We start from the raw sequence: 19,381 nt of genomic DNA on the forward strand, positions 1-19,381 counted from the left end.
AGTAAATGCACATTTTTCTATTAAACACTCGCGATATACGCTATAAACATATTTTCGCAACTTTTCCCATGGCAACATATGGTTAACACATTGACGTTGGTATCAGAGCCGCGATACTGAATATTTTGAACAAAATCTGTGATCCCGATCGTGACCCCATCAGTACCCCCAGCGAACATAATAAAACAATTATTTCAGAATCCGATATTCTCCATCCTTGACTTAAATAACTAAAAGGTTTTGCTTGAACGTATCGAATCTTTACCCAAATATACTTTTATTTATTCAAATTGAACAGGATAAAACATTTGTTATGGATTTTCTGCAGGTAAAATTGTATTACTTCTTGTTAATTAATTATTCATATATATTAGTAGCTATAGATTTATCACCACTCATTTTATTCTTTTAAAGCAAGATTAAATGGAAAAATTCCAAGACTGACATTTTTGATTAGAATTGTTTACACAAATGATATTAGAATCAGGCAACAGCATAATATATTATTAAGCCCGGGAATAAATCTGTTGATCGCTATTTTCCGAGACGATAACAAATTTTATTATTAACTTATTATTGGTTTGAACTTGATCTCCCAGCCTCGTTATCGGACCCCCTATGGGCTGAATAATCCGAATGCTGGCGTATGTTTCTCATTATTTGGATTACGCGGTTTCTTTCGTCCAAAAAACATTCGGGCGTAATGGTTAGGACATAATTACCATCGATGTTATATCACGGACCAGCAGATAAAAGCGCAGACTATGGAACTTCGCACAGGTTATGTCATCACCGAAATGACAGCAAAATAAAATAAACGCAATATTCTTATCTGAATAAAATCATTTAATAACAATGCAAATTTTTGACACAGTCGTAAATTCAACGTGAAATGCAATTTTCTTTAGACGGAACGCAAGATGTAGACCAATTCGTGGGGGGTCAAAACTTGACCCGAGAGAAAAACGAATTTTTAGCCGACGTAAGTAGAACAGATAACGAAGGTCGAAGGGTCAGTTAAACAAGATTCGGATAAACGTCGTCGGGCTGCCAAACAGACCATTAGCGTTATCATTCGTTGCCTTGGTGTATGGTTTCTATATAAAGACCCCCATATCAACAGGAACGTTATTAGTGCGTCTCTACAAAACTAAAGTAACGCTGCTTGCGATATTTTCGGGTAGTTTTCCCGCGTTCTATCATTACGTATTGGGCAATATTTCTTCAGTTGTTTTTTCTTTACGTTTTGTAAATTGATATAAATGGTTCCGTTTCTCAGCGTCGAGAGAATGAGCGTTTCAAATAAATTTCGTGTGAATCCTATTTACTATTCCGACTATTCCGATACGAACTAAGTTTCGTCCCATCGGGAGGATAGAAAAGTTTTCGTTTTATTTTATTTTACCATGGATATCGTTAGTAGTGTTAGTTATTCCTAACCAGAGGTGAACAGGCGGTCTACATAATGTTTCATTTGTATTGCAGTATCCCGTAGTGAAAGCCTTTTTAGCAGGTTCATTTTCTGGAACATTTTCCACAGTCCTGTTCCAGCCTCTTGATCTAGTGAAGACCCGTCTTCAGAACACCCCGACCGCCATAGTAAAGTAAGTTGGTCTGCCTGTGAAACAGCTTTCGGGCAGCTCTAAATTACTTTTTTTATAGCGGACGCCATGGGAGTGTTAGTATGCTCGGCATATTTCACAATATACTTCAACAGGAGCACTTTCGCGGCCTGTGGAGGGGAATGACACCTGTGAGTAGGGTTGTCGATGTTAATTACAACCAGTACAGCGTTTTTGTTTGCTTGCAGTCTATCACACGCACTGTACCCGGGGTGGGACTGTATTTTTGCACACTGGACTACATAAAGACCAATTATTTCCAAGGTCGAACTCCAACTGCCTTAGAGTCAGTAACTACTGGCTTCCTAGCTCGGTGCATGAGTGGAGCCATTCTCATACCAATAACAGTAGTCAAAACTAGGTAAATACTGTACTTTTTAGTATTCGGCAACATTTTTAGTATAGAAGTGCGATTTTTTGCAGGTTTGAGAGTGGTGTATACCAATACGACGGTGTCATCTCTGCGTTGAGGCAGATTTATCACACCGAAGGCCTGAAAGGAATGACCTGTGGTCTGGTGCCAACTTTAGTGAGAGATGCTCCATTTTCTGGCCTCTACCTCATGTTCTACACTCAAACCAAGCTCCTAGTTCCTGATGAGATACTCAATTCTGCTTACTCGTCGCCAGCTCATTTTTCCTGTGGAATCGTAGCCGGTGTGATGTCATCCATTGTTACCCAGCCGGCTGACGTATTGAAAACCAAAATGCAACTCTATCCGCACAAGTTCTCCGGGTTGTGGTCCGTCACCATTTACGTGCACAACAATTATGGTATCAGGGGTTATTTCAAAGGCATGGTACCGAGAATGCTGCGCCGCACCCTCATGGCTGCGATGGCATGGACCGTGTATGAACAGGCTTCTAAAGCCCTGGGGTTGAAGTAGCACAGCAGCACGGGGCGGGTAATCGGGTTTGGAAGCTCTTACCTTACAAATTTCAGTAATCGCGTCTGCGTCCGCGAAAATTTCGCTATTCGAGTGTTTTAGGAAGGGAACCACAGTGTTCCGTTTTGGTCGGTAACGGTGCACGGTATACCGTTAAGTGATGGTTAGTTGCAAATGGTTGCTACAATTTTGCTGTGGTATTGATATTTCAAATCCGTGGATTCGGTGTGGTAAACCGCTTTGCTATGCTGCTTCAAAATATTTAATGGTCTATACAGAGATTTACTTCGTTAATAAGGCTAATATTAAGGGGTAATCGGCAAACGATATTGTATGGCGTCATACAGTATTCGGTTGTGATATATTGTTATATATATATATATATATATATATATATATATATATATATATATATATATATATATATATATATATATATATATATATATATATATATATAATGTGATTTTTATATACATATGTTATATCGTGGGCAAATTTGTTGTCTAATAAATATTTATTTTAAACCTCGTTTTATTGAGTTTCAAAATATAATTTAGAATACTAAACAATTTTTTTTATGACAGCATTTTATACGCTAGTCCTCGGTCTTCCATTTAATCTATTGTTCTGCGCTTTTTTTTCCTGGGTCTATATTTATCCACCACCACGCTCGACGGCTCTTTCGCCGCTACTACGGTCAGCGCGTCGTCGTCTCTACCGTTGTACAACTGCAAACACAAACTCAAGCCCCTAAGTCCCCCCGCCCACGATAATAGCGCCAGTGTTCCCCGGTTGTGGTCTGTGACCATTTACGTATATAACAATTACGGTAACGGGGGTTTTTCAACGGCATGCTACCGAGAATGATGCGCCACACCCTCATGGCTGCGATGGCATGGACCGTGTATTAAAAGGCTTCTAAAGTCTTGGGGTTGAAGTAGCACAACAGCACAGTGCGGGTAATCGGGTTTCGAAGCTCTTACCTCACAAATATGCGCGAAACTTTCAAGTGTTCAAGTAAGGGAACACCGTATTGGTCGGAACGGCCACGGTATACCGTTAGGTGATGGTTTGTTGCGAATGGTAGTTTCATTTTTACTGTGGTATTGATGTTTCAAATCCGTGAAATTGGGTGTGGTAAACCGCTTTTCTGTACTGCTTCAAAATATTTAATTGTCTATACAGAGATTTACTTCGTTAATAAGGCTAATATTAAGGGGTAATCGGCAAACAATATTGTATTCGGTTGATATATTGTTATACATTTGTGATTTTTATATGCATATATCGAGGGCCAATTTGTTGTCTAATAAATATTTATTTTAAACTTCGTTTTATTGTTTTTTTTTTCAATATAATTTAACATAAATACTACAGATTTTTTTTATTTAAAACATTTTATACGCTAGTCTTCGGTCTTCCATTTTTTCCATTGCCCTGCGTTTTTTCTTTAGCGGGTCTATATTTATCCACCACGACGCTCGACGGCTCTTCCAACGCGACCGCCGGTCCCTTTTCGGCAGCTACCGCCCTCAACGCTTCGTCGTCTCTACTCTTGTACAACTGCAACCACAAACTCAAGCCCGTAAGTAATCCCACCCTCGGCAATCGCGTATACGTGGCCGTCAGTGCCGCGAATCAACGTGTCCTTGACCGGCGCGATTTCCGGGCCCCACTGCTCCAGAAAGTGCCCTGTGCGCATTACCCTCTGCTCAGGAGTTGTAATGGTGTGGCTTCCTCCACAGTATCGGTTACAAATATGGTCGGCGCTTCTTTACAGGAAATATAATAAAAAAATTGAATACCGTTGCATCTTATGAGGTTAGAATGTCTTCGTAATGAACGTCTTTTTTGCCATATAATATTAGATGCTTTTCATTATATTGTAAATGATTATGATTGATGTAGTAGACAGTCTGTCCCACTTGAGAACTGTGCACCCTTATAAAATCTTCGTTTATGGTTCGATTTTGATAATTTTTTTTTGTTGGATAGGTCTCTGAAAAATGCACTAAAACCTTCTTTTGCTTATTGCTTCAACTTGCTCTTTTGTTAAATAGTCTCGGTTGGCCTTGACTAAGTTGAGGCAATAAGCAAACCAAGGTTGTAGTAAATTTTTCAGAGACAAATCCAAAAAAAAAAAAAAATTAAACTCGAAGCAAGGGTGTACAGTTCTTAAGTTTTTAAAATTAATCACAGACCACAAAAATGTAACGCAAAAAGCAGGCAAATTATTACACAAATTACAGACACATTCTAACTTCACAATTTAAAACCGAATCATCACGCACAGGTGAGTATTTTTCGCAGACAGGATCGCGCGTTCAAACATATTTACATTCTTTCCGATGGGCAACCTGAAATTATCGCGCATTCAAATTTCGCATTCGCGAATCACCTCTAAAGTTTACGTTTTCTGCTGCTTGCGCAACTGATCCAGTTCGTACGCCAAATAAGGCCCAGCGTTTTTCGACGGAGGCATCGAATAGGGCCTAGGGAACATGGTGACGTCGGTCTGTTTGCGCATCACCACGTCTGCGTCGCACGATATACAATTGACGTTCCTGAAACGTTACCGACCGTGTTCATTAGTGATCCGTGATTCCTCGCCACCCATATTATTTGCCTCAGATATTTGCTCTTCGCACCGGCAGCCTCGTGCTCACGCTTCATCGAAGACATTTTCTTCACTTTCTCCTGCACCGCTTTCAGTTTATCGTTAATGAAATCTTTAAGCGGAACCAGGTCCACTTTGTCGAGTTTATTGCCGATTTCTAGCTGCACCTCGTTCAACGACTGTGTCCATATTTCCTCCTACATGGCACACGTACTCAGACCACAGAACGTATATACGGTCCGCGACGTTACCTGTCTGCGAAGTTTCTCGATGTTGTCCTCGAGCGCCTGAGACAATTCGTTCCATGCGGCGTCGAATTGCTCGTGCGACACTTTCCTGTTGATCTGACAGGCGTCTGCTTTATCGGCCAACGCGTCCTCGAGGTCTTCGCGGTCCGCCTTCACCGTTTTCAGCAGCTCGATCTGCTCCCGCATCATCTGCAACGCGATTTTAACCCTTTGCACTTTCGCTAGTACACTGTACTCGGACTATTATTTTATCTACTTATCTGTCTACTGATCTTTTAATATTGGATTTTTTTTTAATTAAAAAAAATCACTTTATAAAAACTATGGGATTTTTTATTATTAAATTAATTCATACGCAATATAAAAAAATTACATCTTATAATGTAGTGTATGGTACCGTTCGAAGCAGTCACCAATGTGTAGTCAAGGCTTATGGGCGCAAGTGTCACAAATATAAAGTCTGTTCATAGATATAAGAAAGTGACTAACTGAGACGAATTAAGGAAAGACCCGGGCAAGCTGTAAGAATAAAATATGGCTGAACAGGCCCGTAATTTGCTTAGAATTTAATTATTTGAGGTTTTGTTAGGAAAGATACGAAACAATATTTATTTATGTATGTATTTATGTTGAAATCTAAAATAAAATTACAAATTATTCTTATTAACTATTTAAATTACTTAAAATTATTCACATAATATATCAGTATCACTACCGCTATCATCGCGTGTTCTAATTATTATTTTTTCTATATTATTTGCAATATGGATATACGATTGTTCTGCTTTTTCTATATGTTTCTATAAGTTTCTATAAGTTTGAGGATATTGGAGTTAACATCTTTCAAATAAATCTTTCAAATAAATCAGCAGAGAAAGTCCATTTGGAATCCAACCATCTTTAGAGCACCTCTTTTTGATGGCGCGTTTGTTTTACACTTATTAGTTGAGCCAACCCAACCTTTTTCCAATATATCATAAGTGTGGAACCAGGTTTCATCCAAGTAAATAATTGGTCTTTGTTGTTCTCTATAAATCCTAATTTTTTCTAGATATTCCAGTCGCCATTTCCGAATTCTAAAAGATTGCTTTAAAACTTGCCTTTTGTCATTTTTTTAAAATCTAAAACCGATGTATTGAATACACTTCCATAAGGTAGTTCTGCCACATTTAACACCAGTCTCATCTTTTTCAAGCCTCCTAATTAAGATATCTAATGTAGGCACGCTTTGTTCCTAGTATAACTGGTAAATTTTACGCCGTATTATATCTTGATCACTTTCATCTACACTCGAGAAAATGTCAGCATCGCTTCTTTTCTTCCTCGCTGAAATAGGATTGTTCACAATTTTTCATACAGTTGATATTGGAATTTTCGTCAATGTGGCCGTTTCTTCTAAAGATGCTTGTTTGCTGGTACCACGTTCAATGAGAGTCAAATTAACATTGTTACTAATAAACTTAAACTAAGTAGTATACCAAACCAAATAATATTAAACACAGGTAGGTATAAAATTATTTTCTATTACGGACCACAATTTTACCTGAATTTAAATTCCGAAACTTTACGTAATAATCTTGTTGCAATGTATGTTAGTGACCACCCTTGGATAATCCCATTCAAAAGCAATTGGTAACTTTTTTATATCTATGAACAGACCATACCTAGTTTCCCGCCTGCTGCCTTGTACTTTACGGTTAGAATATACCGCACAGTCTTTTTTCTTTCCATCATTTTGGCGTAAAATATGTAATTTACCATTTAGCCGCTCTTGGGTATCTACAGATCATGATCTGCCAGAAATTTTGGACCTCTGCCGAAAAGAACAAACTTTAGATGTGTCATTGGTTTGTCCCCGTTGCGAAATTTTATATAATAAATATGCATTGACACTAGACATTTCGAGTCCCCAGAAAAATAATTTTCGCCACCATTTTAAAGACTTCCTAATGAAACAGTATGATATATATGATAGAATCAGGTATAAATTTGCTGTTGATTTGAATAGTACCTGTCAAATGAACATTTAGTTTTAACAATTCTTCTGCAAGTGGGAAGCTCGTATTGTATCTATCGGTATAAAAATGATGTCCTCTTCATCCTGGGTTATTGTCCAATAATTTTTGACACAGATGTAACACTATCCTTGTACTTACAGGTAAATCAGATCGCACTAAATCTTCCGATGTCAAGCTTCCTTAGTACGGCAAGATTACTAATTTTACCCTTAAATCCAACAACACATTCGTCTACCGATATCTCTCTTGATGGACCCAAATGTTCTTTTAATTGCTTGTCCAAATAATCTAAATAGTAACTGACTTTCTGAGTTTGAGCCCTAAGGGAAATGGTTTTCATGCAAGCGGAGCACCCAAAAAATTTCTAAAAATCGTTCTCTTCTAAATATGCTACCAAAAAAGGTATTTTGGAGTTAGAATGTTGTGACCAATACTCTTGGAAATTAGATAAGATTATCGTACCCATATTTAGGATAATCCCAATAAATGCGGTAAATTCTTCTACTGTAGTATCTACCTACGTTTTGATAACCTCTTCTGTGCTATTTTATGCCTAGCGTAGATATTTGTTTGTCCCACTATTTTTATTATTATTTAGTTTATCTATGGAATTTGTGGTCCTACCATTTTATCCCCAGAAGCACCTGGCACCTCAACGTAGCATGTGACGTCCTGCCATGGACCAAAATTACCAGGTTGTGTTATATTCTCGTTTTCTTCACTGCTGCTATAATAACACTACCACTACTAGAGTCACTAATATTATCGCTATCCAATCTATCATTTTCAGGAGCGTCAATATAAAATTCATCGTCACTATTTTACAGTTCATTTTCAATTTTATTTTGTCAAAATTTCTTGGGCATTTAAAACATTTTTTTTTTCGAAATTTACACCGAAAAAATACACCGAACTTTACCCAACAGTTATAAAAATGAATAATATTTAAAATGCAAAAATGCTCGCGTGGGAACTGAAATGGTTGAATTATATACATCAACAGATATAAAATAAACAGCTTGCGACGGCATGTATAAAATAAATATCATGCTATCTTTTAGTTTTACGTAAACACGTCCTCAATGAAGGTTCAAGAAAGCAATTTAGAAATATTATAAATGAGCTTAACTTAAACTCCGCCTGGGACTGCTGGTGGGTGAACTGAGTACCTCATCAGTAGTCACTGCCGGTCCCAAGCCCGGATAAAGGAGGAGGGTTGGGGCGATAGGCCAGCTCCCTATCCCCGGAAAAAAAAACTGTAGCCAAAAATTTCGACTACTTGCCTCGGAACTAAGACAGGATTAAAAGACGACGAAAATTTGCAAAGAAAAATGACATTACCATTCGGTACATAGAAGGTCTAAGAACTAAATACACAGAAGTCTTCCAAGAAACACAAAGGAAAGGCATGGATGCCTGTACCTTAACAGAAACAAAGAAAAAGGGTAAAAGAAACGAAATAGTAGGAGATTATATTCACTTCGACAGTGGAGTGGAAAAACATACTAGAGCTAAAAGAGGAGTATCTATCGTAGTACACAAGAAACTCAAGAAAAATATCAAGGCATGGGAAGAAATTGATGAACAAATACTAAATTTAGAATTACAAATAAATGGACATTATATTATCATTCCCGCAGGAAGGTAATGAAATAGTTATTATGGGTAATCTAAATGCACGTACAGGTAGCAAAGAAGGCGATACAATACTTGGTAGATATGGTGAACAAGTAACTAATTTCAATGGACAACGCTTAATTGACCTTTGCTGGAGAATGTCTTTGAAGATTATGAATGGCTTCTTTCCTCATAAAAACATCCACAATAATTGATTAAGTAATTATGAAACAAAAATCTAGATTAAATAACCTGGACGTAATGGTATATCGGGGTTTGGAATGCGGCTCATCAACAGGACTAAATTACAGAAGAAAAATCAACATAAAAAGAGAGGATGAAGAAAAATATAATAACACACAAGTCGAACGAAGATATAAAGTTTTCGAGACGAATCTACACAATTTTTATACAAACTAAGGTTAGCTAACAAACTACAACGAGTACGAAAGGAACAGACAGCGAGAGAACTGTACAACGACATAAAAAGATATATACACGATGCAGCAGAATAAGCCTTGGGCCGCAAAAGGAAAAAGCAAAACAACCCAACAAGAAGGCATATCACCACTGACTAAAAGGGATGAAGATAGAGAAATATATGCCGAACTAAATAAAGAAGCAAAAACACTAGTTGGAACAAGTAAAAGTGAACGCTGGGAATAGATATGCGAAGAAGTAAGATCCATGGGCGGCTCTATATATATATATATATATATATATATATATATATATATATATATATATATATATATATATATATATATATATATATATATATATATATATATATTGGGGTTTACGTCATACGTATCCTGCTGACTTTCCCGTTCGACTATCATCTTTTGCGCTGCGTCGGACACCGTGGCCAAGTCGTCCTGAAGCCTTCCGATCCGAACGTCGAGGTCGGCAATTTTGTCGCTATGATCTTTCGCAGCGAGCTCCGACAGCTCGGTTATTTTTTTACGTAATTCGTCCACGTCGGCCACAAGATGGCGCACGTTGTCCAGTTGCTGACCGCGCGCGCCTTCCAGAACGTTGACTCGATTGCTCAGCTCGTTCATTCTTAAATCAATCTCGAAGGGAACAGAAATGTTTGCTCAAAATAAACCTTTCAAAGTGTACCTGGGTAACCAAAATCTCGGGTGGGACGGTCTCGAGGCCTTTACCGTGCAAGAGCGCGTCTTTCAATTCGTTAATTTCCTGGATCACGAACGCAACGGTGTCCCTGTCCGCGCACAATTCCCGCAACTCGTTTATTTCGTTTCGCAGGATTTCGTGGGCTTCGTTTGATGTTACTCCGACCAACTGTGTGCTATAATTTATTTTCGCCATATAGCTACTGCCTATGCTGACATGAAGCAACTACGTAATTTTTTTTTAAGAAGGTCCATTCAGCGTGCGCATGCGCTAGATTTAAAATTTCGTTTTTAACCAATGGCAGCTCAAGTAGCAAATTTTGATGTTGGACCAGTAAGACCTTGCGCCTTTCAACAAACAACATGGCCGCTGACAGATCGTCGATGTTTGGATGCGGCATTTTTTAGATATCCTGAGGACGTTTTACGGACGTCCTTGTGCTATTTGGGCATTTTCTCAAAATATATTGAAATTCTATTAAATTTTCAGTTCAAAAACGAGGTGTCAGTATAATTCTGTAATTAATGTTGCATTTTTGTTCTGTATACGAATCAATTTCTCCATGAACGCTATTTTTTCCGATTTTTTTTCTTATAAATCGACGCAAAGCGTTAGTTTGCATAAACTCATAGGTTTAACCTGAATTGAAAATGATTGAAAATTTAAGTGTACCTCAAAATGTAATTCCGCTATTTATGGAGCAACTTAGACAGTTGGGGGGTGACGCATGCGCAAAAGATCCACATCTTCTCTACGAAAATATCATAGTGACCTGTGGCGCATTAATTTTTACCGTAGTAAGTCTACTATATTATCTTTTAGCTATATGGTTTTCGTAGTACACATTTGTAAAACATGTTGCCCATAGTAAACAAATTTTACAATAGACTGTGGACCAGCTCTTTACATTAATGAAATACATATTAGTAATAGTAGTAGTAATGTTTATTATACCTTTCCAATTCGTCATGTTTATTTTGGTTGCTCCCTTGGGGATACTCAGAAGCTGCCGGTTTCTCTTCTTTTGGATTACCCGTGTTTTCTTTGGGGTTGGTCGTTTGGGGAGACTCGGCAACCGCTGGTTCCTCTTTTTTCGGGTTCTCCGCGTTCTCTTTGGGGTTTCCGCGTGGATTCTCGCCTTTACTAGACTCCTCTCCTTTTTGAACATTCTTCTCTGGATTAGGCAACGTTGTTTGTTTCTCTCCGACTTCATCTCTCTGGGTATTAGGTTTATCGCCACTCTTGCCGCTGCCGCTTTCAGTGGCAGCAGGAAGGTTCACGCTTTTTTTATTTGCTACCTTTGGGTTGGTGGACGTCGTGCCTAGTTGCAGAGCCCTCACGGTTCGCTCCAAAGTTGTTACCCTGTTCTCCAAACTGGCAATTCGTCCGACGTAGTCGGAGCCTGACGACGGCATAATCAAAGACTGTTGAGGGGTCGCGGCTATAGCCGCTACATCTGTTGAGCGTTGTTGCCGGATGGAACTAGGTTCCTTCAACGTCACCGGAGCTGGCAGGATTGTCTCAATAGGTTTGAATTCCACCCCTGTAATATCCCCATGTTAATTATTATCGCACAAATGAGGTCGAGCATCGATTAGATACGTTGCGCGCCATCTTGCTCCCGAGCTAGATATTCGATCATGCTGGCCATTTTGCTCATCGCAACCTCCATAGCGTCCAGTCTCTTTGCCAGATTGAGGATTTGGAACATGTCGAGTACAGGAGACGCTTTATCCGCCGAATCTGCCCTCAGTGCCTCGATAAGCCCGATATTAGCAGGCAATTCGATCAGTTCTTGGACCTGCTGTTGCAGGGTTTTGATGTCCGCCTGCAGCTTGCACAAGTGTTCCCTCGTGAGGGCTATCGTAAACTTTGGAGGGTCGGCTATTTTGTCTTTCGACGCAGGCTCTACTACGACTATGGTCTGAAACGAATCCGAAGAAGCGACGTCTTCCATAAGACTCTCATCTTTTCGGATTATCGTTATCTCTTTCTCTTTCTGGTTGTCGTCCGTTGCTGCGAAATGAAGAATGCACTCGAGTCTAAGTTTGGCAGCCATACGAGTTTACCTATGCTGGTCCTTTTGCCTTCCTTTTTCTTACTACCTCTTCGCTTTCGTCTACCCTTGCCGTCGGGTCCGATCGTATACTCTGTCAAGGTTATGACGGGGCCGGGTTTGGCTGTGGAAATGTAATTCTGAAGCCTTTCGCTGTCGCTGCCTCTGAATTCGACATTGCAGTCTCCCAAATCCAGCTGGTTCACTATGACGTGGAGTAAGGAGTGCAAGACTGTGAAGTTTACCACACCCACCTAACCGTAGACTGTAGAATTGGTCGATGAAAAGAAGCGGATACTTACCTCGGGCGAGTTGAGTGCCAGGTCCACCATCTGAGGCAGCGAAATGACCGTGGTGCCCTTGGCGGTCATTTTGTATTAAAATTTGTAGTCCAAATGTGCGTTGAACGCTATCTCTTTGACGTTGACGTATCACTCACCCGTTAAAAAGCATTTAATTGTTTTATTTTTTTTTATTTGCAAAGTTTGGTGAATTGTAATTAATTTAAAAATAATCCTTTGCCATAATTTGCGAGCGACTAGTAAAATATTAATTTTTAAAACCCAGCAACCAAAACACTTCCCCCAGCACTTTTATTTCCAATTTTACAAAAAATGTTATACAAAAGTTGTAGGGTTCAAATGAGATTCTTTGGTATTCACTTGGTGTGGTCCTAAACTACTACTATCGATATTCAACTACCATGTACTTTCCACTTTTTTTTATCTCACTTTTTCCTTTTACTTTATAACTTATATAACTTTAGGCTCATTTTAAATTCTGCGCGAGTTTCTAAAACATTTCTTAGTCCACCTCTGATAATTCAATTTTGTATATATTTGTTATCGAAACCTATTTTTCGCGTTCCGCAACTGGAAATTGAAGTCATAGAAAAGCCGAAGTAGTTTTGTCATATTTTATTGTACATATACTTTACATCCTATAATACAGTCCATTTTTTCGTTACAATATTATATACCTAATCCTCAAGACATAGTGTGCACAACAACATGCATACGATGCACTGGAAAAATACGAGCCGTCTCTGCGATACCATACGGTATATACACGTTCGCTTTGCACCTTCGCCAGTGGCGTGCCGACAAAAAGTGCCCGACTCGAAAGGTCGACGCTTGCACATTTAAAAACGGAGCAAAATATAGTGGTCTCTCTTTTGTACTCGCAAAATAACTACTAGAAAATACCTTTTTTTTTTTGTTTTCGATAAATTGAACACGCACATATTGATATGAATCCCTAACATCAGAATAATGTATCTCTTACAGCGAGAAGCATTTCACTAGGAATTTGGTTTTCGTTAATTTTCTAGTCTAACGGGCCCGACGACAAGAGCAAAGAAATAGGCGCACACAATCGATATTCGATTGAGCATAGACTAATAGTATCATTTGAAAAGTTATTAACACCATGTAGCTATCCCAAATACGAATTTAATTAAGCAAAAAAAAATTGGAATATGCGGTAAGAACTGAATGTCATGCCAGACATTTGTAGATAAGTAAATCAGCAGCGGTAAGCCCTTCCATAAGTGGTGTTAGTTTAAGTTTATACCATTAGAAAAAATAAATAAAAAGGGGTGATGTATAACGGAAGTACATTTACCTACCCCTGTAACACAGTTCATATATTTCAAATTTGAACAAATTGCGTTTTTATCTGTACCAGCTGGGATAGTTGCAATAAGATATTATAGAACGTTGAGTATTTTTTGATCAGACTCCAAAAGGAAAGAAAATTGAAAGTGAGGTTATTGTATAATTTAGTAAAATGCTAAAATGATTTGTATTACAGAATTACTTCTCCTGTAATTATTAACAATAATGATTGAAAATTGTACCTCTTATATTTATTTGCTACTATTTATAAAGAATACAACACATAATAGGAGTTTCGCTGGGGGTTTTGTGATTTATAAACCATTCGTAGATATAAAGATATAGTTTAACGGTGTTATTTTCGTTTACGTTGTATTTGCATTTTGTTTAATTTTAAAATAAATAATTTTAAGATAACTGTTCTTATTCAAATTTACCACCACTTAATGAATGACCTTAGTCCTGTAACTCATGGTGGCGCTGGTGATTACTCATTTTTTTATTAGTTTTATCTGTGGTCTATACTTAGTCTATGGAGTAAGTAAATGTACGTAGTAAGGAAACTGAATTTATCGGAAATAAACGCCTAAAATTGAACTGAGGTGGCTTTTACTTGATGAAAATTCATTTATCAAAATTAATTGGAAATAAAAATTCAGATTTTCACGAAATTATTAAAATTTCGTGAAAATCTGAACTTTTAGTTCTTATTTTTTTTAAATAAACGCCTGATGCTTTGCCGCCTTGCCCTGTCTTTTTTGAAAATTATTTTCCTTTTAACTGTATATATATATATATATATATATATATATATATATATATATATATATATATATATATATATATATATATATATATATATATATATATATATATATATATATATATATATATATATATATATATATATATATATATATATATATATATATATATATATATATATATATATATATATATATATATATATATATATATATATATATATATATATATATACATATACATTTTTACATATAAGCTCGAAAATGTGGCTGGATACGTCTCTTCTAAATATATATATATATGTATTTGTTTAAAGCTTTAACCAATATTTTTCGTTTAACAATTATAAGGGTCGTTCGGAGCTGAGTATAGTCAGTACAAGTTGTCGACACCAATGAAAAAAAAAAGATCCACATTTACTAATTAACAAAACATAAAAAAATAACTGAAAGTAAAAAAAACCCTTCATTTTAATGCCTTGTGTTTTATCGGAACTGAGGAAGTAAAACGTCAATAAAAGATCTAGCTAAAACAAATTTTCGCTAACAAATTGCGAAAACTATAAATAAAAATAAAAAATATAAAGAGATTTCTTGAATAAAATGTCCCATTTTTCTTCGCAATTCGACTCTAACCTGTAAAGTTCCTACGCCCCGAACGATCCTGCCGCCATTACAAAAAAACCTAACGACGCAAAACATTTTGATACCATTGCGTTGACCTGAATTAACCCTAAGACATTTAATTTGACGTTAAATTCAGAAAATGTGGTCCTAATATTTTGTTTGTTTATTTCCTAGTTTACATTAAAAACGATAATATATATATCATCACAGCATCAAATTCCCTAACGCCATGTTTGCGACACGTGGCCCAAGGGACGCCTAGTGTAATGTTGGCTATACATTTTTCTTAAACTCTATCAATCAATACAACAAACACTATAGGTTTCTCTTTGCGGGGCTTTGGGGAGGGGAGTCTAAATGTATAGGCAACAGATTTTCCCTAACTAATTATATAATCATAAGACAAGTGTAAATAATTTTCTAGCACCAATTCAATTTGACTAAATTCTCGTTAATTGTTACCACGTTGACTGGGCGGCGTCTACCAGAACAAAGAACAAATCACCTATGATTGTTTCCAGCGAATGGGAGCAACGTACGCATCGCATGGGAGGAGCCTAATGCTTTTTCATTGGCACTCAACCGGACTCGCTCACTTGGCTCCGCCGCTCGTTCGATCTGAGTTACTCTTTGTCTTGCCCATCATCGTGGCAACTCTAATCTTGTACCTTAACATTCGGCTGCTCAAATTATAGCGCTATGCTTACTGCTATGTTCCAACGCGGCTAAAACGTCTTGCTTTTGCCTCACGTACAGTCTACCTTTCTTCCAAGGATTCTGCAGCTGCAACGGCTTAAAGTCGTCTCGCAAGCACCTCTCTCTAGCGCCTATGACGGCAACCAGACAAAAGTTCTTCAGTTTGTCGGCATTGTAAATCGGTCCGTCTTTGCCTTTGAGCACGACGGCCATGTTGAGCTGTTTCACTACCAAATCGACGACCTCCCGGGCCGTCGTTCTGGGCGTCACGTGAAGTTTGAGGCTGGTGCCGCTCGCCAAGCCCGTTTCGTAAGCGGCGAACACCTGCAGAATACCGCTTTGTTCCTTGGAGGAGGACTGTTCCGCGGTAGGGTCCTTGTAAGGAACTTTGAAGATGTCCGGGTTGACTTCTGGTCTCCTTAACGCGTCTAGGGGCTTTAGGTAGTTAGAACTGCCTAGGTCGATGTCTGATACAGTCTTAATGTTGGTCAGGCTTTTAGAGAGGCTCGATTCTAAATTCGATGGTTGCGCTCGAGGTTCGACGCTCAGGTACCTCGGCCTACTTCTGTCAGATCTAGAGCTCACGTCGAGGATATTCTGTTTGACGTTCGTCATGCTTCTGCTAGGAACAATTTTAGGCCTGTTCTTGTTCTTGTTCGGCGTCGAAGCACTCAGAGGGTGAGCTTGATCACTGTCGGAACTCAGACTGTGCATACTGTCGGTGTTGATGGTGTTTACGCTGATCAAGCTCCCTCCGTACAGAGGTCGGACGCTCAGCAACGGACTCGTGGTCGCTGACGCGCTGGACATGGTACTCGCCCGACACCTCTGCGGCGAAGATGTAGGCAATGAGAAGAGCATGTCCTCGCTGCGGGACGGGGGAAGTTGCGAAAAGTAATCGCTGCTGTAGCTGTCGCTGTTTTTCCTCGATTGAGAATTGCTGCAGGCTGACAAGTAGTTGGACGTGGTGCCGTTAATGTTAAGCTGCTGCTCGCTCTTGCTGAACTCACTCATTAGGTTGGAACCGTTGGTTATGTTGTTCGAACCCCCGGGACCGGGCCACGAGCCCCTACCCGGGGTACTTTTCATCACTTTGGTATCCCTCGACGGTAGTTGAAGAAGGCTCCTCTTCGGGCTGGTACATACGCCTATTTCCTTTTCTAGAATGTACCGCATGCAGATGCCGCTCATGTACCTGTCTCTGGCGAACGAGATGACGTCCATTAACCAGCGAACGCTCTTCCACACCGAGTTGAGTCGCGACTGCAGGTCCTGGAGCTTAGCCAAACGTTCCCTGGCGACGGCGACTTCGCTGTTGGAAAAGGCCTCCCGGTGCAGGTGACTGGCGGTCGCGGCGTCGAGCTCCAGCAGGCAGCTGAGCTTGGAGTATTTCCTAACGATGCTCGGCTGATATGTGTTCAGGTGTATCATCTCAAACACCTGAAAAATTTTAAGTAAGCTGGAGTTAGGGTCAAGGATATGGCGCGGCAACCTGGATAGGAAGGCTGAGAAGGTCGCCGCGTTGGAGCAAGATCTCTCGTTGGCCGGGAACGCTGCAAGATAGCTCGGCGGACGGACATACGACTATAAAGCTGACCTCGTCGGTGAGGTCGATCACCTCGGAGTCGTAAAGGCGATGATTGTTCGCCTCCTCGTTGCCGATGTCCATGTAGTTGAACAGCCTCTTGGCGGCGCTCGTCACCAGCTCGAGGAAAGTTCGTTGCAATTCGGTCGCGTTGTCCAAGATGTCGGGCAGATGTTGCTGCTTGAGGTATTCCCATTCTTCGCTGAAATTTAGTTGGGTGAATAATATCAAGGACTGCTGACATCTTGGACAATGTGGATGAATCTATTTGAGTACTTAGTTCACAAGTTTCCTGTAATGAGGCAGATGCTTGGTGCAAAATTGTTGGTTTCTGTCTGTCGAGTGTTGGTTGAGTTGATTTTGAGGTATTCAATTTTACAATACCAGATACTGGAAATAATTTGTGATAAGAATGACGGTTCTGTTTGTCATTAGGCTACTATTAATATAATAAATTTATGTTTTGCTTTACATGTGGTTATAAGCCATGTTTATCAAACTAGAATGAATGTTAAAAATATTTTAATTTGTTTATTTAATACAATAGTGGGAAATGTTGATATATTAAAATTACATTTCCTAACCATCATAACCACAGCATAAACGAAATTGCAGATTCCTAACTAACCAAAAGTTTTCTACAGGTGGAACCAATTACAGAGTCAGTTGCAACCACATATAAAAAGATTATAATAACTAGCCATAGTCATAGTGTTGGTTAGTTTTGGTTTTGGTTACCAAAACATGTTTCAAAACTAACGAAAATAAAATATTTTGGAACGTTGCGATTAACTGGCAAAAGTTTTTGGGTCTTTTTTCTGTACCAATTTTGGAACAGGCTCGCGCACGTACATGTTGCTTTTATTTCGATTTAATGTAACTCTTTGGACTCAGACTTTGTACGTTTTGGGAAATGTTTTTTGAAATAAATAGATAAGTAATGCCCGTTTGTAGGGATCGCTTTCCGTTGTTTTTTCTTCGCTTTGTTATTACAAATACGGATGTTATTTTCATTGTTTTTTTTTTACATTTTCTTTACGGATAGAATAAAGGAGGCGGTTATTTGAGCTCTTTGTTCCTAGGAAACGATATTTTCGTTCCTAGGGGAATTTTTCTCGGCCCGATGGTTAAGCGTCTCAGAGGATTCCCTGTGGAAATTGATACCGGTATGCGATACTGTCTACGATAGAAAACCGAAAGAAATAACGGTAACAACGATAATCCCCGAATAGCCGCACAATCATAAAGCTATAGTCGAGCTGTTTACCGACGCGACGTATTAAAAATGCAGCTTTATGAGGATTTTAAAGTTTCACGGCACATTACGAGTCAGGAAAAGTAATGGTAAATATTTTTAGACGAACTAAGCTCGTAGCTCGTTTCTAGACTCTGCATTTCTCGAAGTTCTGCCTTTTTATTTGCTGAAAAACCAACTGTTTTTTGGATGTTTTCTAAAGGTTTTTTAATGTCATATAACCTCCAAACTGTCTGATAAAATTTTGTACGGATTTTTTGAAGACGATGATAGATGCAAGTATCCAGCTAATTTGATCATTAATCATTCAGAATATATTTGACGTTTTCCAATTTTATTTTAGCGAAATTTTGGCGACTCTATTAGTGGGTAAACTTCGCTTTATAATAATAATAATAATCATTAAATAATTAACTGAATATAGGGCAGAATGATTGGCGGTGTTTCCAGATCAACTTCTTCCTCTTGGTGCTCTTCTTCACCCTTGCTGATTGTAATATGGCTTCCCTTGTCAAATCTGCTGTTGTAGGCAAATCCTGATCTATCACCATAAAATCTTGCAACTCCTCACTTGTAAACGTAATTGTTTTTTGAAACCGCTTTATCCACTCGCCTAGTGGCTGATCACCTT

General features: G+C 38.7%; 3 protein-coding genes across 7 annotated transcripts in view; 1 reads left to right on the plus strand and 2 right to left on the minus strand.

The window, feature by feature from the left end:
• The first annotated feature begins 772 nt into the window (after positions 1-772).
• LOC132699214 (mitochondrial glycine transporter A-like) lies at positions 773-2,900 on the plus strand. 2 transcript variants are annotated; one of them, XM_060665805.1, is made up of 5 exons: positions 773-982; positions 1,486-1,604; positions 1,663-1,753; positions 1,811-1,983; positions 2,046-2,900. In XM_060665805.1, exons 1-5 carry the CDS (start codon positions 893-895, stop codon positions 2,506-2,508), a joined length of 936 nt encoding a protein of 311 aa, XP_060521788.1. In that variant the 5' UTR covers positions 773-892; the 3' UTR covers positions 2,509-2,900. The 2 variants fall into 2 exon arrangements, with proteins under 2 accessions (XP_060521788.1, XP_060521789.1); XM_060665806.1 differs by lacking the exon at positions 773-982 and adding an exon at positions 1,004-1,424.
• Positions 2,901-3,125: 225 nt separating this feature from the next.
• Positions 3,126-12,627, minus strand: LOC132700092 (uncharacterized). Its single transcript, XM_060667213.1, has 13 exons — positions 12,510-12,627; positions 12,221-12,461; positions 11,754-12,167; positions 11,106-11,694; positions 10,137-10,326; positions 9,815-10,087; positions 5,380-5,565; positions 5,138-5,325; positions 4,923-5,075; positions 4,803-4,868; positions 4,130-4,283; positions 3,916-4,074; positions 3,126-3,239 (listed from the first exon to the last, which is right to left on the minus strand). Exons 1-13 carry the CDS (start codon positions 12,576-12,578, stop codon positions 3,126-3,128), a joined length of 2,796 nt encoding a protein of 931 aa, XP_060523196.1. The 5' UTR covers positions 12,579-12,627.
• Positions 12,628-14,785: 2,158 nt separating this feature from the next.
• The window catches only part of LOC132699258 (ankyrin repeat and fibronectin type-III domain-containing protein 1), a 107,313-nt gene continuing 102,717 nt past the window's right edge, over positions 14,786-19,381 (minus strand). For all 4 annotated transcript variants that reach the window (XM_060665889.1, XM_060665887.1, XM_060665888.1 and 1 more), the window contains 2 exons: positions 17,403-17,697; positions 14,786-17,350 (listed from right to left, as the gene is read on the minus strand). In XM_060665889.1, the coding sequence (XP_060521872.1) occupies positions 15,899-17,350; positions 17,403-17,697 (1,747 nt within the window). In that variant the 3' untranslated portion in view covers positions 14,786-15,898. The remainder of the gene's footprint in view (positions 17,351-17,402; positions 17,698-19,381) is intronic.

The sequence above is a fragment of the Cylas formicarius genome, unplaced genomic scaffold (genome assembly GCF_029955315.1).
Source record: "Cylas formicarius isolate icCylForm1 unplaced genomic scaffold, icCylForm1.1 PGA_scaffold_3__17_contigs__length_32017465, whole genome shotgun sequence".
NCBI lineage: Eukaryota > Metazoa > Arthropoda > Insecta > Coleoptera > Brentidae > Cylas > Cylas formicarius.

Excerpts from the sequence above, each read along its gene's own strand:
- LOC132699214 (XM_060665805.1), top strand. The coding sequence starts at position 893 with ATGCAATTTTCTTTAGACGGAACGCAAGATGTAGACCAATTCGTGGGG. Across the intron at positions 983-1,485 it reads AAAACGAATTTTTAGCCGAC|TATCCCGTAGTGAAAGCCTT; the intron begins GTAAGTAGAACA and ends TTTGTATTGCAG. Across the intron at positions 1,754-1,810 it reads TGTGGAGGGGAATGACACCT|TCTATCACACGCACTGTACC; the intron begins GTGAGTAGGGTT and ends GTTTGCTTGCAG.
- LOC132700092 (XM_060667213.1), bottom strand. The coding sequence starts at position 12,578 with ATGACCGCCAAGGGCACCACGGTCATTTCGCTGCCTCAGATGGTGGAC. Across the intron at positions 10,327-11,105 it reads AAACATGACGAATTGGAAAG|CACACAGTTGGTCGGAGTAA; the intron begins GTATAATAAACA and ends AATAAATTATAG. Across the intron at positions 5,566-9,814 it reads GTCAGCAGGATACGTATGAC|ATGATGCGGGAGCAGATCGA; the intron begins GTAAACCCCAAT and ends ATCGCGTTGCAG.